The 18542-nt window shown below is 34.8% G+C and overlaps 1 protein-coding gene across 6 annotated transcripts in view; it reads left to right on the top strand.

The window, feature by feature from the left end:
- Pcnx1 (pecanex 1) overlaps nucleotides 1-18542 on the top strand; it is a 151381-nt gene that overhangs the window by 121828 nt on the left and 11011 nt on the right. For all 6 annotated transcript variants that reach the window (XM_004837289.3, XM_013067463.3, XM_013067460.3 and 3 more), the window contains 8 exons: nucleotides 1178-1236; nucleotides 3036-3251; nucleotides 8516-8769; nucleotides 10494-10724; nucleotides 12897-12997; nucleotides 13733-13883; nucleotides 16527-16757; nucleotides 17558-17832. In XM_004837289.3, coding sequence (XP_004837346.2) covers nucleotides 1178-1236; nucleotides 3036-3251; nucleotides 8516-8769; nucleotides 10494-10724; nucleotides 12897-12997; nucleotides 13733-13883; nucleotides 16527-16757; nucleotides 17558-17832 — 1518 coding nt within the window. The remainder of the gene's footprint in view (nucleotides 1-1177; nucleotides 1237-3035; nucleotides 3252-8515; nucleotides 8770-10493; nucleotides 10725-12896; nucleotides 12998-13732; nucleotides 13884-16526; nucleotides 16758-17557; nucleotides 17833-18542) is intronic.

The raw sequence follows: 18542 nt of genomic DNA on the forward strand, positions 1-18542 counted from the left end.
TCAAAATGAAAAGTTGCTAAGTATTGGGAAGCTACCAAACTCATGTTAGTAGATGCAAGTTTTCTCAAATTCTAATTTTTGCTTGACTCTTTATCACTGTCAACAAATACTTCCAGTTGTTTTCCTTGAAATGCAGATTTATTTTCTTTATATTTGTGCAGTGTCTGTTCAATAACACATCTGAATTATCTTCCAGTTTCTCTATCAGGTGTTCAAGTAAAAATGGTGTTCTAAGAAAAAAAGCTGTTAGTTTAGCATGCAGTTCACACAGGTGCACAATTGCTTTTCTTCAAGACAGCCAAATGCAGAAGTGCTGTATAGTTTTTCATTTTGCCATGCAGAACATTATAAAGAGTCCTGTACTAAGATGTTGAGATTTAATAAAAATAATTTTACTGCATCATTAGGGACATTTTTGAATGAATGAATTATTTGTCTCTTTGTGCATGTTTGACAGTGAAGGATAGTGCCTTTTGGGGCCACTGCCTTCATTCCTGCTCAGACAGCACAGCTCTTACCCACCACTGCCTTTGCACCATCAGTGCAGTTTGTTAACATAGTGAAAAAGGCAAATAACAGCTCAGAATGGTTAGAAGAATAGTTTTGTTTTTTGGGGGGTTTTTTTGGTACTGGGGATTGAACTCAGGACCTTGCGCTTGCGAGGCAGGCACCGGAACCACTGAGCTAAATCCCCAGCCCAAGAGAATAGTTTTGATCTGAAAGATTCTTGGGTTCTGTTGACCACATTTTGGGAATTGCTCTTCTACAGACTACAGTACCACTGGGCATTAACAGATGTTCCTTCCTCTGCAGAAAATGTTTCATTCACAGTGAATTTCTGAGAACCATACATATAGAGTCCACATTTTTTCATCCTGGACAGTTTTTTATCATGATACCATCATAGATGTCTTTCTCCACACTGTGCAATGCAACACACAAGGAAAAAAATTGCTGTGTTTATGTGTAGTGAAGGTGAGAGGGGAAAATACATAACTTTATCTTTAAATCTGTGTACCAAAGAGTACACTAATCACAGATTTTTTTTTCCCCCAGAGATTTTCCTAAACAGTTTGATTTATTTCAACTATATCCTGTAGTTTCTCATTCATTCTTAATTATTAAAAATTTTTAAAGTATGAAGTTAATAAAAATGTTTTATTTTTGTCTTCTTCAGCACAAAACGAGTGGATCATTCAAATACCAGATTGGCTTCTCAACTTGATAGAAATCCAGGTATTTATGGATGAGTAAGGAGGCAAGTCTAAGGAATATTGGGAATCCACTATGAGTTCCAAATAATCATTTAAAAAACTATACATCCGGTGCTTTATTTTGTTTTACTTTAGCAAAGTATGTATGAATTAGAGTATAACCATTTATAAAATGTTTTTAATAATGTTTATAGAAATTTATTTAAATGCCATTCAAAGATTTTTTTCTTAGGTAGAAAGCATTTAAAGTAAAACTGGGTGATATGTGTTGAAGGGTGTGCAGTCAGACTGATACATATTTTATTCATGTATTTGCTTCCACCCCTCCCTGAATGTTTAAATATTAATTTTATTTAGTCTATTGTATAAAAAGATGTTATTTGGGTGGAGGAGGAAAATAAACACTCAAAATAGGGCTTCCGTGGGTGGCAGTTTGGTCATGGTACCATTATTTGAAGTCTGGTTTTTAGCTTTGTCATTTGGGAAACATTTTATCATCCTATTCAGTGGTAATCTGAGACAGAGAAAGTGAATCTCACTGCCTTAACCATAAGAGTCTAATGAATCAGTCAGAACTTTAGTGTACTAATTTACCAAAGGGAACATTACTCTCAAGTGGACTAGAATATTTGTATTAATTTGATTCGTAAATTCCTTCAATACTGTAAGAAACCTTACATTTGAGAAGCCATCTGAGAAACGAAACTATAAGAATCACACTGATTTTTAATTATAGAATTGGAGTAAGAAGAACTAGTTATTTGATATCAGTACCTGTTATCATGAGAAAAAGACCTTACAAGAGGCTAGAAATCTCAGGTTGCTAAGGACACCATCCTGCATAACAAATCAGTACACTTTCGTAATGGGAAAGACGTAGAATTAGATGCAGTTGTTTTAATGGCATTTCAATTTAGAGTTCCCCTTCTATTCTTTTAATATTTAGTTAGACTAAGTTTGAAATGATTACTAAGCTTTGACTCTTGCTATTCTCTAATACTATATTTTGGGTACCATTTACAGATTATTGCTTTGGATGGATTACTTCTAGATATGGTCATCTCCTTTATTGAATCATGTTTTATACTTACACTTTTCTTACAGCCTAACCCTAATGTGGGTTAGGTTTTTTGTTACTATATCTGTATATGTAGTTTATTTATGATTAATATCAGCTATCTTGATACTCAGATTTTTTTTTAGCTAACTTCTCTGTTTTGGATTGCCTTGTTTATTCAAATCTTGTATTATTTTACCTACTTCCTTTACCAGATAGTTTTTTTTGTTCTCTGAAGTCTTTTATCTTCTTTATCTCTCTTGCATGGCTTTAATCATAAGGCACATTTCACTAAATAGCCATAATAGTCAATGAATTATAAATTACAGACATTAAGAAGGTAGAAAAGTCCTTAGATTGCATCTAATAAAATTCTCCCATGACACACATGGGAACCATCAGGGAGGTTATGTTACTTATAACTCTCAATTTGGAAATCTTCCTCATCCTGTTTCATCTTTTTAGTCTCTCTCCCTCTCTCCCTCTCTCCCCTCTTTCCCCTTCCTCCCCTCTCTCCCCTCTCTCCCCTCTCCCTTTTTTTGGAGTGCTGGGGATTGAACTCAATGCTTTGTGAATGTTAGGCAAGCAGCCTACCACTGAGCTAGACAGAGAAATTATAAGGATATGAGTATTATCTTTCCTGTCAGTTAAATACAAATACAGCCCTAACTGGGAGTTTTTTAAACAATCATATTTGTCATATAAAAGTGATATAAGGTGAAATTTAATGTTTTGATCTTTTTCCTTTTACTCCCTTCTTATAGGATCAGATGACAACAATCTGAATTCTATCTTTTATGAACATTTAACCAGATCCCTACAACACAGCCTCTGTGGTGATTTGCTGCTAGGACGATGGGGAAACTACAGTACTGGGGACTGTTTCATCCTTGCCTCTGACTATCTCAATGCATTAGTACACCTTATAGAGATAGGCAATGGCCTGGTCACTTTCCAGCTACGGGGACTTGAATTCAGAGGTAAGACATCCATTTATTTTTTATTTTTATAAAATGTACTCCTATAAAAATCAAAAGTCATAAAATTGAATCTTTGAGATTGGGGGATAAAAAAGTTGTTACAGAGTAATTGTTAAGAGTTTCCCTCTCAAATTTCATATTCACAGAAGAGTCATTTATGTAGTATGGTGCTATATGTGAAAATAGTAGCATTAGTGTGCATAATTGACTTGTTCACCTGAAGATACTGAACTCCTGTTGTTCTGTGGTTGGTCTCTTGCTAGCTCTTTTGTGACCAGGTGAATATATTGGCTCAATGCATAGAGAGATAGCATGCTGAGTTTTTGTGTGATGCAGAGTAGTTAATTGAGTTATGTTCCTGAAAATATTATGCCATTGTCCTCAACATTTTAAAAATTGAAATAAAATTCACATAACCTAAGATTAACCAAAAATGAAGAAATCACTAGCATTTAGTAATTCACAGTACTGTGCAGCTACCACCTCTGTCTAGTTCCAAAGCATTTTCATCACTCCAAAAATAAACCTGATATCCATATAAGCAGTTACACCGATTCCCCCTTTCCACCAGCCTTCTGCAATTTTATGTACTGACAGACAAAGGCATTTCTACATAGAAAATTATAGATTCAGATAGTCCTGTAAGTTGAATGGCTTATAAGTCCAAGTAGTCACTTTTTTAATTGGAATTCCAAGTCCTGTTACTGAGTATCTTTCTGGTGTAGGGAACATTTGGGCTTAAGATCTTTTATTAAAGAATTCGTGATCTACACTAACAAGTTCTTTGGAGTATTTTTAGTCTGGAATAGGAAATAAGAAAGCATTTGACGAGAAAGAGGATTGAACCAGATCCATACCCCACAGCTTTATTTTTCACTACTATTAACCAGAAAGTTTGAGCTTTTGTTATGGAGAATCTGTTTAGGTAGAGCAAGTACTTTTCTAGAAGTTACTCTGTCTGCTAGAAATGAGACTTTATTTATGTAGCGCTGCATCTCTTCTGTACTTTTACCCCATGTTTTTCAAGTATAAGCCAACTAAACTCATGTGAAAGTCAGCACACTCCTATCACCACATTTACACTGCTAGCACTTTTAACTTCTTTTAAAGTTTTTGTGCCTATTTTTTTTTCATTTTAACAAATGTACATGGAGAAACTGGTATAGCTAATATTTGTATTTGTATTTGTATAAAATGTTAGGAGATCTTCCTTAGCAACTGCAATACTGGGGATCAAACCCAGAGTCTCAACACTTGCTACACAAGCTGTCTGCACCTGAGCTACATCCCCATCCATAGCTAATTGAAAAATCCATGGCACTAAAATTTTCATATAGTTTGACCAGGATGGAATTGAAGAAAAGTACTAGTGGGATTCTATGTATGGTGTGTGTACGCGTGCGTGTGCATGCACATGTATGTGGGATTAATAAATGTTTGCAATGCATAATAAATGCGTTTATCATGGGAATATTGGTATATATCGCATCTTAATCCTTTTTACTTCCTTTTCCCCTCCTTTCTCTTCCTTCTCCCATCACTAGATCCCCTTTCCATCTTCACAAAGTCTGCTTTTCTGTTTCCTATTGTTGTTTCTTTTAAACAATCTTTGTGTTGATTTTTTTTTTTTTTGGTACCAGGGATCAAACTCAGGACCTTGCACCTTTTAAACAATCTTTTAAAAATACAAAAACATTCTTAGCTTCAATTGGCCCAGAGTTGAAGGTTGCCAGCCTTCTCTTAAAAGTATAGGTCCTTAAAAAAAAAGAGTATAGGTCCTTAAAGGGCAGGAGTCACATTTGTTTTAGCATCATTTTGTATCAGCACCTATATCACACAACAGTGTATAATAATAAATGTTTTGTTAGTTTTATAGAATGACTAAATAATGTAGGCTTTTTCTCCTGTTTATCCCAAGATTCTCATGAGATATGATTATATTCTTGCTCAAATGTTGATGTGATCTTTGGTTATTTTTCACACACATTATTTTATTATTTCATACACATCATTTTAGCCTTTGCCTATAGGTCCTGGTTAAACTCATTCATATTCTTCATTTCCATTTCTATTGTACCAATATTATCAAGATTCTTTTCCATGTAAATTTTATCTGACAAAAATGTGTTATCACTTTATTGTCTGTATCAGCATTTTCTGATTATAGCTTCCACCAAGCTTTTTGTGTTACTTCTACCAAGAACATTTTCCATTTCAAAGTTTAAATGTCAAAAATTTGTTGTTGATTGAATTAATTTTTAATCTAGTTGTCATGATTGTTACTTATTTTTACTAGTTATATGCACTATTAAATGGGTGAAAGATCTAGCTAATCTAGGAAAGAAGTGGCAATAGTTGGCTCATAGAGTCTGTAGAATCACTTTCCAAGTCTCAAAATTCTTTTTTCAATTATTATTATTAATTCTTGTACTTATTAGTGACTTCATTTTCTAAGGAAAATATACCACTAGGGTATATTGGGGTTGTAGTCTTAGGAGAGTTGCTGTGGTAGAGTAAAAACATGTCCTCCTTTAGTTCAGATACCCCAGTCACCTAATTCTGCTGCTCTAAACAAAGACCTCCACAGAGTCATTGTCAAAACTTCCAGATTCCCTCTCACTGTATCCATTTTTCACATACCACCAACAAAGTGACCTGTGCAATATGTAGTGACCAGTGCTCTCGTTGTGTTATTTCCTCATTTAGAAACCTTTTAGCAGCTTCCCAGAAAAGATAGCAAGATGAATAAAATAACATAAAACCAAAGGAATAGTCTTGCTTTAATGCCACAGTCAAAACAACAACAACCCAAGTTCAGGACACTTTTTCTAGAAATTGGATTATTCTACACTCTGACCTGTGCTAGCACATGGATAAAGAAAAAACTTCTCAAGGCTTTTTACAAGCTAATGCCATACTGATAATCAAAATACGACTAAGCTAACATAAACTAGTTGAATTTTACTTATGACTATACATGCAAAATTCTTCAATTTTAGAATAAGCAGAATTTAGCAGTGCTTTTTTTAAGTACCCTGCACAAATTCAGCCATTTTTAATTTTTGAATTTAAGTATTAGCAAGTAGCAGAATTCTTTCTATTTTATAGGTCATAGAAGAAAAACAGTATGATTTTCTCAAAAGATACCAGAAAACATTGGATTAACTTTTATTTCCATTCTTTAATACATAATTTATAAAATTGCAAACATTATGTTGAAAAATATGCAAGTGTATGTGTATCTATAGTGAGTATTATATAGTATAATAGTCTACCCCTGCATATATTCTTGTGAGTGGTAAGTTCAAGACAAGGATTTTTCTCGTTACACTAAGTAACATGAGTTTAGAAATGTCAGCCAATGTATTTAAGCAAGAAAAGGAAATAATAAAATTGTTGGGAGTTCTAGATTACTAGATAGTATTCCCTTGACTTATTACTAGATAATAGACCCTTGACTTATGAACTCGATTGGTTCCGAGGGCTGGTTGTAACTCAAGTTGATTATAAGTCAGTACAGCTGAGATCTGCATGTTTACCTGGGTACACACTAAATAACATGAGGCAGATGAAACTTCCATTAACACAATTAACCCAGGTTGTTCATATGTCAGGCCTGTTGTAACTTGAGGGACCACTGTAGCTCCTTAGCTTGGCCAGAATAACCTCTTTAGCTTTGTCTTTCATTGTAACACCACTAGCATTTATTTCTCTCAAAACAATGGTTTTTAAATGTGCATAGTGTATATATTCCCTTTAAAAGAAAAAAAATCATGCACGAGAAAGAAATAGAAACTAAATATGTGCCTATATATAATTGCTGTATAGACTTTACATAATATAGGAAATTTACAAATTAAATGACAGAAAGACCACAAAACAAAATAAAAATTTACATTAATGGAAAAGATACTTTGTTAGCATTAGATTGCTTTGATTCTAATTCTACATTTAATCTATTTTTGTGTTTTTACTTTAGTAACACTAATGCAAAGAATGCCTATTTGATAAATACCTTGTATAAAAGAGTGTAATGTCAAAGATTTGTTTGCTAGTGCAGAACAGTGAGACCTAATACCTAATTAAAATTACATCAGCAAGTAAATCTCCAATGACAATAATGTAGTCATACCAAAACTTAATCAGCTACAGTCAACTCCACTCTACCAACTGAGCTATTGAAGGCCCCAAGTCATACTAAAAATGGAAACAAAGCTTTTGTACATAGGGAGGGGAGGAGGCTTGAGGGGGTGGGAATGAGATAAAATAAAATAAAATTTATTAATAAAAAATAATGTAGTCATATCAACCATTGTTAGAATGGGAAATGTAAAAAGTTTGTAATTATGTATTTAATATTAAATTATAATTAACTATTACAAGTTACATAGCCAAAGAAACCAGACGTATATAATATTTCTACTTGAAGCATAAACATGATACTGGTACTGGAGCTCATATTCTGATTTCCACATGTATCTAACCAAGACTGTGGTGTGTCTGTGATGATTCAGTCCTCATTCCACTGTCCTTTATGAATTAAATCTTCAGGAGATGGATCTTTATTCATTTGGCCTTCATTTATATTAATGCAGTTGTAAACCCATTTGGAAATCTATGAGTCACATGGTTTCTCTTACATGAGAAATCCAGAGTAAAAATAAAGAGCAAAATAAAAGATAAATAATAGGAAATAGGGAGATCTTTTTCCAAGGGGTAGGGGCATCAAGAGATGGGGCAGGAAGAGGGAGGGGAGGAATGAGGGATAAATAAAAGGGATGTGTTATATACATGTACCAACTCCACACAAAGAATGTAAACATTATTTACTGTAAGCATGTACAAAAAAAAAAAATGGCAAGCGTTCAAGAGATGGGTGGAGCCGGGAGAGAGGAAGGGAAAGGAGATAAAAGGAAATTAAAATGTGTTATGTACATGTACCAACTTCCCATAAGGAATCTAAATGTTATGTACTACAAATATGTACTAATAAACTATAATAAAATTTTTTTAAAAATTAAGTTACTGCATAAATTCCCAGAATTTTAATGTACTAATATACATTGTGATTCTGCACTGAACGTACAGTCTTCCCAGTTTCTGGAGTTTGTATCATTTGTTAGTCCATATTCTAAGGCAAGTAAGTCACATACTTTTAATTGCTATAAAATGCATCCATTTTTTTTCTAAATCTTGGTCCTTGAGGCATTGATTTTTCCCATTTTCTGGTTTATCTCCTTTGTAATGGTCTCTGTTTTCGTAAGGTACTTACTGTCAACAACGGGAAGTGGAGGCCATTACCGAAGGTGTAGAAGAAGATGAAGGATTTTGCTGTTGCGAACCTGGCCATATTCCTCATGTGCTTTCATTTAATGCTGCCTTTAGTCAACGTTGGCTAGCTTGGGAAGTGATAGTTACTAAGTATATTCTGGAAGGTTATAGCATCACTGATAATAGTGCTGCTTCTATGCTTCAGGTCTTCGATCTTCGGAAAGTACTCACCACTTACTATGTCAAGGTAAGGGAATGTGCCTACTTACATCTTTGGATAATCTAAGCATTTCTTGTGAAACACACACACACACACACAAAGGCACACCCACACACTTTTAAATGTGTGCTTTGCTTCTGAGTGGTGATTTAAATTCTCTAGTATGTAGAAAAGTCAATAAAAATATACCTACAAAGATCTTGCTGTTTCTTTAGTGGAACTTGTTCCTTTGTTCATTAGTAATAGCTAGCCTTTGTAGCTTTAAGTTTTGGGCACTATGCTAAGGAAGATTCACGCACATGCATGCATACACACTTATGTGTATCTTAATTCTCTAAAGAAGTGTTACTTCCTTATTTAACAAATAAACAACTTAAGTATCAGAAGCTTATTTGCCAGAGATCTTCTAAATAGTAAGTAGAGCTTAGGATTTAAAAGTGAAGTGTGTTTGACTCCTAGGTCCTTGCTGTCAACTACTGTTTTGCACTGCTTTTGACAAACTGAATCAAAGTATTGCAAAAATCAAGATCACCCACATTTCTGATACCAGCTGCAGTTTTGGGGTCCCCAAGATCACCTGTAGTTTCAGGAATTTGTTAAAAGGACTCACAGAACTCAGCAAAACCATTATACTCACATTATATTCCTGTTATTATAGTGGAAGGATGCAGATTAAACTCAGCCAAGAACAGTGTCCAAGAAACATCATGGTAAGGAGCTTCCAGATGTCCTCTCACAGTAGAATTATACAGATCCATATTTTTCCCAGCACCGAGGTGTGGCATATTCACAGAGTATTGCCAAAACCAAGCAGCTATCTTGAGCTTGGGGTCCCCATCTTTATTGGAATGCAGTCATGTAGACATGGTTGACCACCCACATGGATGACACAAGTGTCTTGGACTTTTAAAGGTCAAGTTGATAGCCTGCAACTCTAGGTCCCCAGCTACATAAAGATTGTCTTATGAGGCAGGACTTTTCAAAGGCTTAGAGATTTACTTTCCAAGACCCAGGAGCAAAGGTAAGACCCCTCATTGGGCAGGATTAATCCTTTACTACACAAAATATTCCATTTTTGCTAACAGTCTTATGAAAATGCAGCATAGTAGTAATTTGAGGACTTCTAGGCAAAGCCAGTGTTTTTAAGAGGAAGTATGTGTTAAGCTTTAATTACCCTCATCTGAAGTTTCCATATTTTATGATGTTACTTCTAAGTACTACCTTATTTGGGCCTTTCCTTCAATATTTGGTTAAATCCAACCACAGAAAGCTAGTGAGGTTGATTTTACTTTTTTTTTTAACCTCTGTGTGTGTGTGTGTGTGTGTGTGTGTGTGTGTGTGCATTTTCTGTCTATAGTTCTAATATATTCCATTGCTTTATGATTAGCTATATTTCTATAATTTGACCTAGGTATACCAGATGGTTTTAATAACTTTCAATAAAAATTTTTTCAAAATTAATTCAGCACAGTAAAATTTTTTCTTTTCTTACAGTGTCCTAAATTCAGAAGCACTAAAATCAATAGACTGCAAGTTGCCTTGCCAAATTTATGGTTGTGATTTTAAAGTATTAGATGTTTTTTCATCTATAAAGGATGTATATTATAGCATTCTTAAAACATATACAGAGTATTGAGCTAGAATAAAATATTTTTGAGTTATATTATCTATAAAAACAGTTGGAATTTATTTTACTGAGGAGTTGGAGTTAATTCAAATTGTATTTTAACCTGAATTCTTTTCCACATTAGGGTATCATTTATTATGTTACAACTTCCTCTAAATTAGAAGAGTGGCTAGCTAATGAGACAATGCAGGAAGGACTTCGTCTTTGTGCAGATCGAAACTATGTTGATGTAGACCCAACATTTAATCCAAACATTGATGAAGACTATGACCATCGGCTGGCAGGCATATCCAGGGAGAGTTTCTGTGTGATTTATCTCAACTGGATAGAGTACTGCTCTTCCCGGAGAGCAAAGGTAGGATTGGTTTATTTCATTTGCAACTCTTTGAATCCAGATATTTCCAAAGCTGGAAAGTATCCTTGTTACTTATTCTGGGGTTCAGCTGTTTCTTTCTGGTCTTCTAGGTAAGAGAACCTATCTGGGTTGTTATGATTGGGCCAGACCAACTCTGCCAAAACAGATTAAGGAAAGTGACCCCCCTCTGTTCTTTTGGAGTGCTCTGATCTCATTCTCAGGCAGCACTCCTCCATTCTGTGCATGAATCTGTATACACACAAATTCAGATTACACACATTATTCTCTAAAATTTAGTCTTTCTTAAGGGTTGCCCACTAAACTTAAGAATAATTGAGAATCTTTGTCCCAAATAGAAAGTCTAGACCAGCGCTATCTATTAGAACTTTCTGTGATGATTGAAGTATCCTGGGCTGTCTATATCGCATGTGGCTTTAAACACTTGAAATATGGCCAAGTACAGCTAAAGAATTGAACTTTAAATTTTGTTAATTCTAATTGATTTAAGTGTAATAACTCTTACGACTAGTGGCTACTATATTTACATAGTGTACATCTAGACCATGGATCTTCAAATGTTAGTGTAACTAAAAAATGGCCTAGAAACTTGTAAAAATGAAGATTCTTAGGCCTTAACTGAGAAATTCCAATTTATTAAGTCTATCCTGGGGATGTAAAATATGAATCATCCTGGGCGATTTTTAATTCAAGTGTATCTCCATCCACACATTAGAACAACTTATCCTAAAAGTAAGATGAGTTACAGACTTTAGCAACTATTTCTTCCTCCTAGGTCGCATGACTCTCAGGGCATTGCCATAACCCTGGTCAGACTTCATGTAACATAACCACAGTACCAAGGTCTGTGATTACAGAGCTACTTCCTACCACCAAGATTGCTTTCCAACCAGCAGCCTTGGGTATTTGAATCAGCAGCATCCTGTTTCCTTGATACCATGTAGCATAGTGAGACACCTTAACAACCAGTGCTTTTGTTATGGTTTAGGGTGAACACACTGGTCATCTTCAGAGTCAACACCTGGTTTAGACCTTTCCATGCACTTTAAAGCACCTTGTCATATCAGCATCTTTTATCTTTACTTCATCTGTAAGAATGGAAGGGAGAATCCTTGTACTTCCTCTCTGAGTACGGCTTTTGAGCTTTTATACTGGATGTGCAACATATACTGATCAGTATAACATTTTTATAGAAATAATAATAAGTAGAATAAATAACCTAAGAGGCTCAAAGAAAGATCAACAAACAACATCTGGATATAGCAAACCTCAAAGTTGAACTTCTTTCAAATATACAACAAACATTTTGGGGGGTTTTATTTTGTTTGTTTTGTACTGGGGATTGAACTCAGGTCCTTGTGCTTTCAAGGCAGACTAGTTTTATTTTTTTCATAAAGGAAATATACTTAAAATGCTTTGCATACTGTTCTCGAATCGTTGGACCCTCTGGGGAGGTGTGGCTTTGAGGGGTAGTCATGTTATTCTAATATCTTTTCTCTGGCTTAAATGATATGGGAGCTCACTACTCACTGAGAAACAGGACTTCATCTACCTAAATTTAAGGACCCTTCTCTTAGAGATTATTGTTGAGGTCATGGACATAGCTCAAGGAAGCCCTCCTGGTTGCTGATATATCATATATTTAAAAGGTTTACTTATAAACATAAGTATCCCCATTCTCTTTAGAGAGCTTATTATCACCAGGTCAGCTTTATATATTCTAGTCATTATAATCCCTTTAGAAGAAACTATTAGTAACGTTTTTCCAGCTATATAGTCTCCCATCTGCTCTCGGTTTTCTTTTTTCTAGCTTTTGTTTGAACACAATTACCCCACCTCCTACAGTGGTGCATTCTGTTCTCTGAATCATCATTCCCAGAATGACCTCTTCCTGGGGATGTTTAATAAGCCATGGAAATTTGCTGACTCCAACCTCCAGGACCCTCACCAGAGTATTGAGAAGTGGCCTCACAAGAATGTTTCCTTCTAAAGCAGTGTTCTTTATTACACAGAAATAAAAAGTCATCCTTTCCTTCTCTAAGTGTGTACTAATTGAGTTCTTTATCCTCTTTCCAATTTATTGATTAAATATCTTCTGATTTCTTAAATATGTACATATTTTTCTGATAGCTAGTTGTTTGGTTTTTTTTAAAGCCACTGGATGTGGACAAAGATTCATCTCTGGTAACTCTTTGTTATGGACTCTGTGTTCTGGGACGAAGAGCTTTGGGAACTGCATCCCACCATATGTCCAGGTAAACAAGCATTTCTGTTTTCAGAGAGTATAGAAAGCTGTATGATCTAAGTCTAAAATATGTTTTAGTGGAAGCTTTATTTTATGCTATTTTGTTGCCACCGTCTCCTTCGATTTTGTGTTTCTGTAGATCTTTTTTGCTGAACATGGTTGAGTTCTACTAACTGGTTAACAGAAGTGGGTTTTAAAATTTGCACATGTGAATAGCTGATGATAATGTGTATATAAGACATTTAAAGATATTATCACCTTTTGAATTTGATTGATCTCCCATCTATAATGTATATTTTCCTAAAATACTTACCTGCTTTTATTTTTTTCATATTTTATTGTATTTTTTTGTCCAGAGCATTCGTATTTTTAATGTAGTTATGTATTAGATTTGAGGACTTTAAATATAAACTGAACTTCCTGACATGAATATCCAAATGAGTTAGAAATAAGAAATTCATGTTTTAAATTCTTCCTGTAACCACATGTTTTACATTAGACTCCTTAATTTATTTTAACTTATGGGCTCTTTATCTGTTTGTTTTCATGGACCCACTATTTAATAGTGGTTCACAAACAACAATCACAGGTCGAACAGAGCCCTTGTATGAGTCTGATTTATGAGTTCTGACCTTAGTTTCTGGAAGCTGTATTTTCAGAACATTCCCAGATGATTTTGATGCACAGCCAAATGTAAGAATCAGTGTTGCCAAAATATGTGAACTTTTATCTCCGGTCTTAACAGTAATTTAGAGTCATTCCTCTATGGATTGCATGCCCTATTTAAAGGAGATTTCCGTATTTCTTCAATGCGAGATGAATGGATCTTTGCTGACATGGAATTGCTAAGAAAAGTAGTAGTCCCTGGAATTCGTATGTCCATTAAACTTCATCAGGTAAGAAGATGAGCTTTTTTTTTTTTTAATTTATTAGTGTATACTTGGTACTTCATTTGTCTTCTGCTTTATGTTTTTAGGAACATTTTGAGAAATGCTCTTGTCTGAACCAAAGAAAACCATGATTTATAGAAAGACAGTAAATCTTAAAAACCAGAACTTTTGTTTTAAAATAGTAAATTTGATTATTATTATTAGAGAGTAACCAATCCGGATATGAATGAACTTAGAGAAAAATTTAAGCAGTGATAAGCTGAAAATAAAGGTGTTTGACCCCTGTACTATTTGAGTTGACTTTATGTGATAGTAATTCATGCCTCTTCCTTGAATGAATGCCTGTGAAAAATGCAGAGTAGTTAATACCTGAGGAGTGATCTAAGTGCTGCTGTTTCTAAGCTGTGCATTTTGTTTACTGTGTCACATAGAATGATAGTAATTTAGGACAGATTTAGCCTTAAATAATTCTAGTAAGGTAATACAATTAAAATGAAAGCCACAGTACATTTCCAAACTCTTAGATCATTTCAAGAATATATTGTGAGCCAGGCATAGTGATATACACCTACAATCCCAGCACTCAGGAGGCTGATGCAGGAGGACCAGTGCAAGCTTGAGGCCAGCCTCAGCTACATAGAAGGATCCTGTCTCAAAAAAGGAAGAAAAAAAAAAAGAGAGAATATACTGTGAAATTAAGTCCTGGCACTTGAGATCCTGTGATCATTATACTTGACTCCAGTTATCAGATCTTATGGTAGGGTCAGGTGGGAAATGGATTTGCTGTGCCCAAATCTGATTGAATCTTCTCACAAAATAAAAGTTAAATTACTCTTCAAGTGACTTACTGCAATCTAAAGTATTAGAATTATGGTAACCTCTCATATTCTTCAAGAGCATTACTAATAAGCAATAGGTTATTTGAAAATCTCTGAAAAAGAGAATCCTATTTTGAAGACAATGGGGAAAATATTAATTTGAGACCAAATAGAATTGTCCTTATTCATAGTGACTTTAAAGTTTCGAGACAAAATTCACTGTATTTAAAAGAGGATAGATTAAAATTTTTTAAACCTCCAAAGTTTTCACACTTTTAAGCCCACTGAAAGGAAATAGTTGAATAAGATTAAACGTTCTCTACTTTATGCATATGCCTAATGATTTCCAACTTTGTGTCCATTTTATTAATAATGTGATTACTGCCAGTATCTGAACTTTCATTTTTCATTCAGATAATTACTAATATTATTGTACAAAAATCTCATTTTTTCCCTAGTGGAAATGTTTGGTATAAGAAAGCACATTATATGACATCAGATAATCAGCTGGTACAGGGAAGTGCAAACTCAGTGCTGATAGAAAGGCCAGGAGGACTGTTGTATGATGTTCAGGAGTCTGTAGTTGCCGATCCCTTTCATGTTATGAATGTCATGTTAGACTAGGTCCTATAGAAGCAGATTCAGGGTCCAGGATTCTCATGCAAGACATTAATCGAGGGGAGTACACTCAAAAATGTTGTAAAGAAGTGTTAGAAGCAATGTTGAAGACTGGTCCTACCACGTACAAACTTTGTAAGCCTAGGAAGCCAGTCAGCTCCTTTTGAGTTTCAATTTTGAGATAATGTAAAATGCAAGTTTTATCTTGACCTCCTTGACAAAGTTCTTGTCTGAGGAAAATGAAATGATATATTGCAAACATGTTTACATTGTAAAGCATCTTTCACATGTACAGTAGTATTTTTGTAGATCTTATCCCCCTGCACCAAGGGCTTACATCCTTGAGGGGATTGCCTTCTTATTCTTCCTCTTTTTGGAGGGTATGCACTGCAGTCATTAAACTAGACTACAAATGACTTACTTTACTTGGATATGGAAATATATCAGCCTCTTAAATATGAAGGCAGCCAGTATTTGTACTGTATTTTCTTAATATCTGTCATTTTAGAAATTCAGATTTGCATTGTGATTATTTTGGTATGTATCCCCTGTAGTTTGTAGTTCTGTAAAAGAAAAAATACATTTCACATATTCTTGTTTCATCCATGCTACCTGCAGTATGCATGTGGTAGATACTGAGTATTTATCAAATGAATGAGTGATTGTTAAGACCAAGAGTCTCTTCATGGAAGACTGACTAGATTATCTAGAACTGGGACACTTATTCTGGGCACAGAGGTCAGAGCTTTGAGCCATAACTTAACTAGAGACTAAGGAAAATGATATCTTAAAACTACTCCAGAGATGTTGGTTTATGGGAAAAGTATCTTGTGAAAAAAACACCATATAGACACCTTTGTAGATCTTCCTTAAATGATAACAATGAAATAACTTGAATTGAAAACAAAATGACTAAGGATAGGAAAAATCAGCTTGAAAGAGAAAAAACATAAAAATTAGAAATTATATTTGTTTAAAACTTAGAAGAGAGGGTTAGACTGAAGAATTCACAGATGTAGTATAGCAGTAATGAGCTAATTCCTAACCTAGTTATAATTAAGAATCTATAATTTTATTCCTAATAATACTAATTTGTTCATATGAAATATTTATATTAAGATAGATTGGAAGAATTTTCACTTAGGAGTTATTATCTTGGAAGTCATTTTTTTCTTTTCCATAAAAAATACATATTTTATATTTCTGTGTCTAGGATCATTTCACTTCTCCAGATGAGTATGATGACCCCACTGTGCTCTATGAAGCCATTGTATCTCATGAGAAGAACCTTGTGATAGCCCATGAAGGGGACCCTGCATGGCGGAGTGCAGTCCTCGCCAACTCTCCCTCCTTGCTCGCTCTGCGGCATGTCATGGATGATGGCACCAATGAATATAAAATCATCATGCTCAACAGACGATACCTGAGTTTCAGGGTGATAAAAGTGAGTTTTGTAGTCACTTATTTGTTACTAAAAAAGTAGAAGTTGGATAACTTGATTCAAAGTTTTTTATAGTGATTGAAACTTTTTACACAAAAAAATAAATATGACCGTACTACTTTAGCATTTATTGATTGTGGGTACTTTTTTACTTATTTAGTCAGTGCTTTACTCTGTTCTCTGACATTTTCTCAAGTGCTATAAAGCCTTAAAAGTTTTGCTTACTTCAGCGTTGGCACCTCTTATTATATCAGGTCTTTTATCTACTATATATGCAATTTGGGCAGCATCTATTAAAAAAGTCACCATATTGCTAATACTGGTAATGTGATTCTTAGGTTATAAAATAACAGCATAATTTATGCTTGATAGTGATTAGAAGCTAACTATAACTGATTCACTCTAACTTTTTCTCAGGGATATGTGTACCTATATATCTCAAAGCTTTAGGAGGTTTACTTTCTGTTTTATTTTGATAGTTTGTGATGATTTATTTTTATCTGCATCATTTAATCAGCTCTCAGATACCATTAAAATCCTTTCAACTTGAAATATATGCTACTTCTCATTGTATTTGATATTTTTATAAGACAGAGTAGGGGAAAGAGCTCTTACTTAACAGTCCACTAATAACAAAGGAAAACTGGTTAATTCCTATTCAGGTATTATGATAGTTATATTTTTTCCAGCTTTTGCCAACAAGTTGTCATTCTGTCCATTGTGTCACTTTCATTTCTGCCCGTCTTGTTCTCTGAGTTGTCTTCTTGGCCCCTTCACTGGCTCTCATGTGTTTTGCTTTCTAGGTGAATAAGGAGTGTGTTCGAGGTCTTTGGGCTGGGCAGCAGCAGGAACTTGTTTTCCTGCGTAACCGTAACCCAGAGAGAGGTAGCATCCAGAATGCAAAGCAAGCTTTACGAAACATGATAAACTCGTCTTGTGATCAGCCTATTGGCTACCCGATCTTCGTCTCTCCCCTGACAACTTCTTACTCTGACAGCCATGAGCAGCTCAAAGAAATTCTTGGAGGACCTATCAGCTTGGGAAATATCAGAAACTTCATAGTGTCAACTTGGCACAGGTAAGGCATGTAGTTACATTTTTGAGTGGCATACATCCTAACCCTCTTTATCTTGTGAGACAATGTGCATTAGCTCACCTGGGAAGTTTGTAGAAAAAAATATAGATGCCATGGCACAATATAAACCTGTTATATCTGAACTTCAGGAAGCAGAATCTCAGCATTTTTATCTTCCAAATCTTATTAGATAAATGTAATGAATATCTCTGATTAAGAACCCTTGCTCTAGAGCCAGGTGTGGTGGTGCACACCTGTAATCCCAGCACTAGGGAGGCTGAGACAGGAGGATCACTGTGAGTTCAAGGCCAGTGTGGACTACATGGTGAGTTCAAGAACAGCCTGAACTACATGAGACCCTGTTTCAAAAACCCGAAAAAAAGAAAAGAATCATTGCTCTGGTATTTGATAGAACCTTGGATAATTCCTTGTTCTTTTTAAAATATTTTTGACTCTGGTGCAGCCTTATTGCCAGTATTAAAATGTATGAGCCAATTAGGGAAAAATAAGGAAAAAACAAGAAACTTGTGAGTTGATTACTTTTTGCAGTTTTATCATTCTGTTGCAGCAGTAGGGGGCACCCCCTTTACATGTTAACTCCTGGTTCTGTGATACATTCTGTCCCCTCTCCCCACCCTTGTGCAACAATCTGATCACCCAAATCTAAATCTTCAGTGTGTTGAAGTATGCATATGAGTTTCTTCTCTGCTAGT

The sequence above is a fragment of the Heterocephalus glaber genome, unplaced genomic scaffold (assembly GCF_053883595.1).
Source record: "Heterocephalus glaber isolate CG9 unplaced genomic scaffold, H.glaber_assembly_v1.0 deba00001608, whole genome shotgun sequence".
NCBI lineage: Eukaryota > Metazoa > Chordata > Mammalia > Rodentia > Bathyergidae > Heterocephalus > Heterocephalus glaber.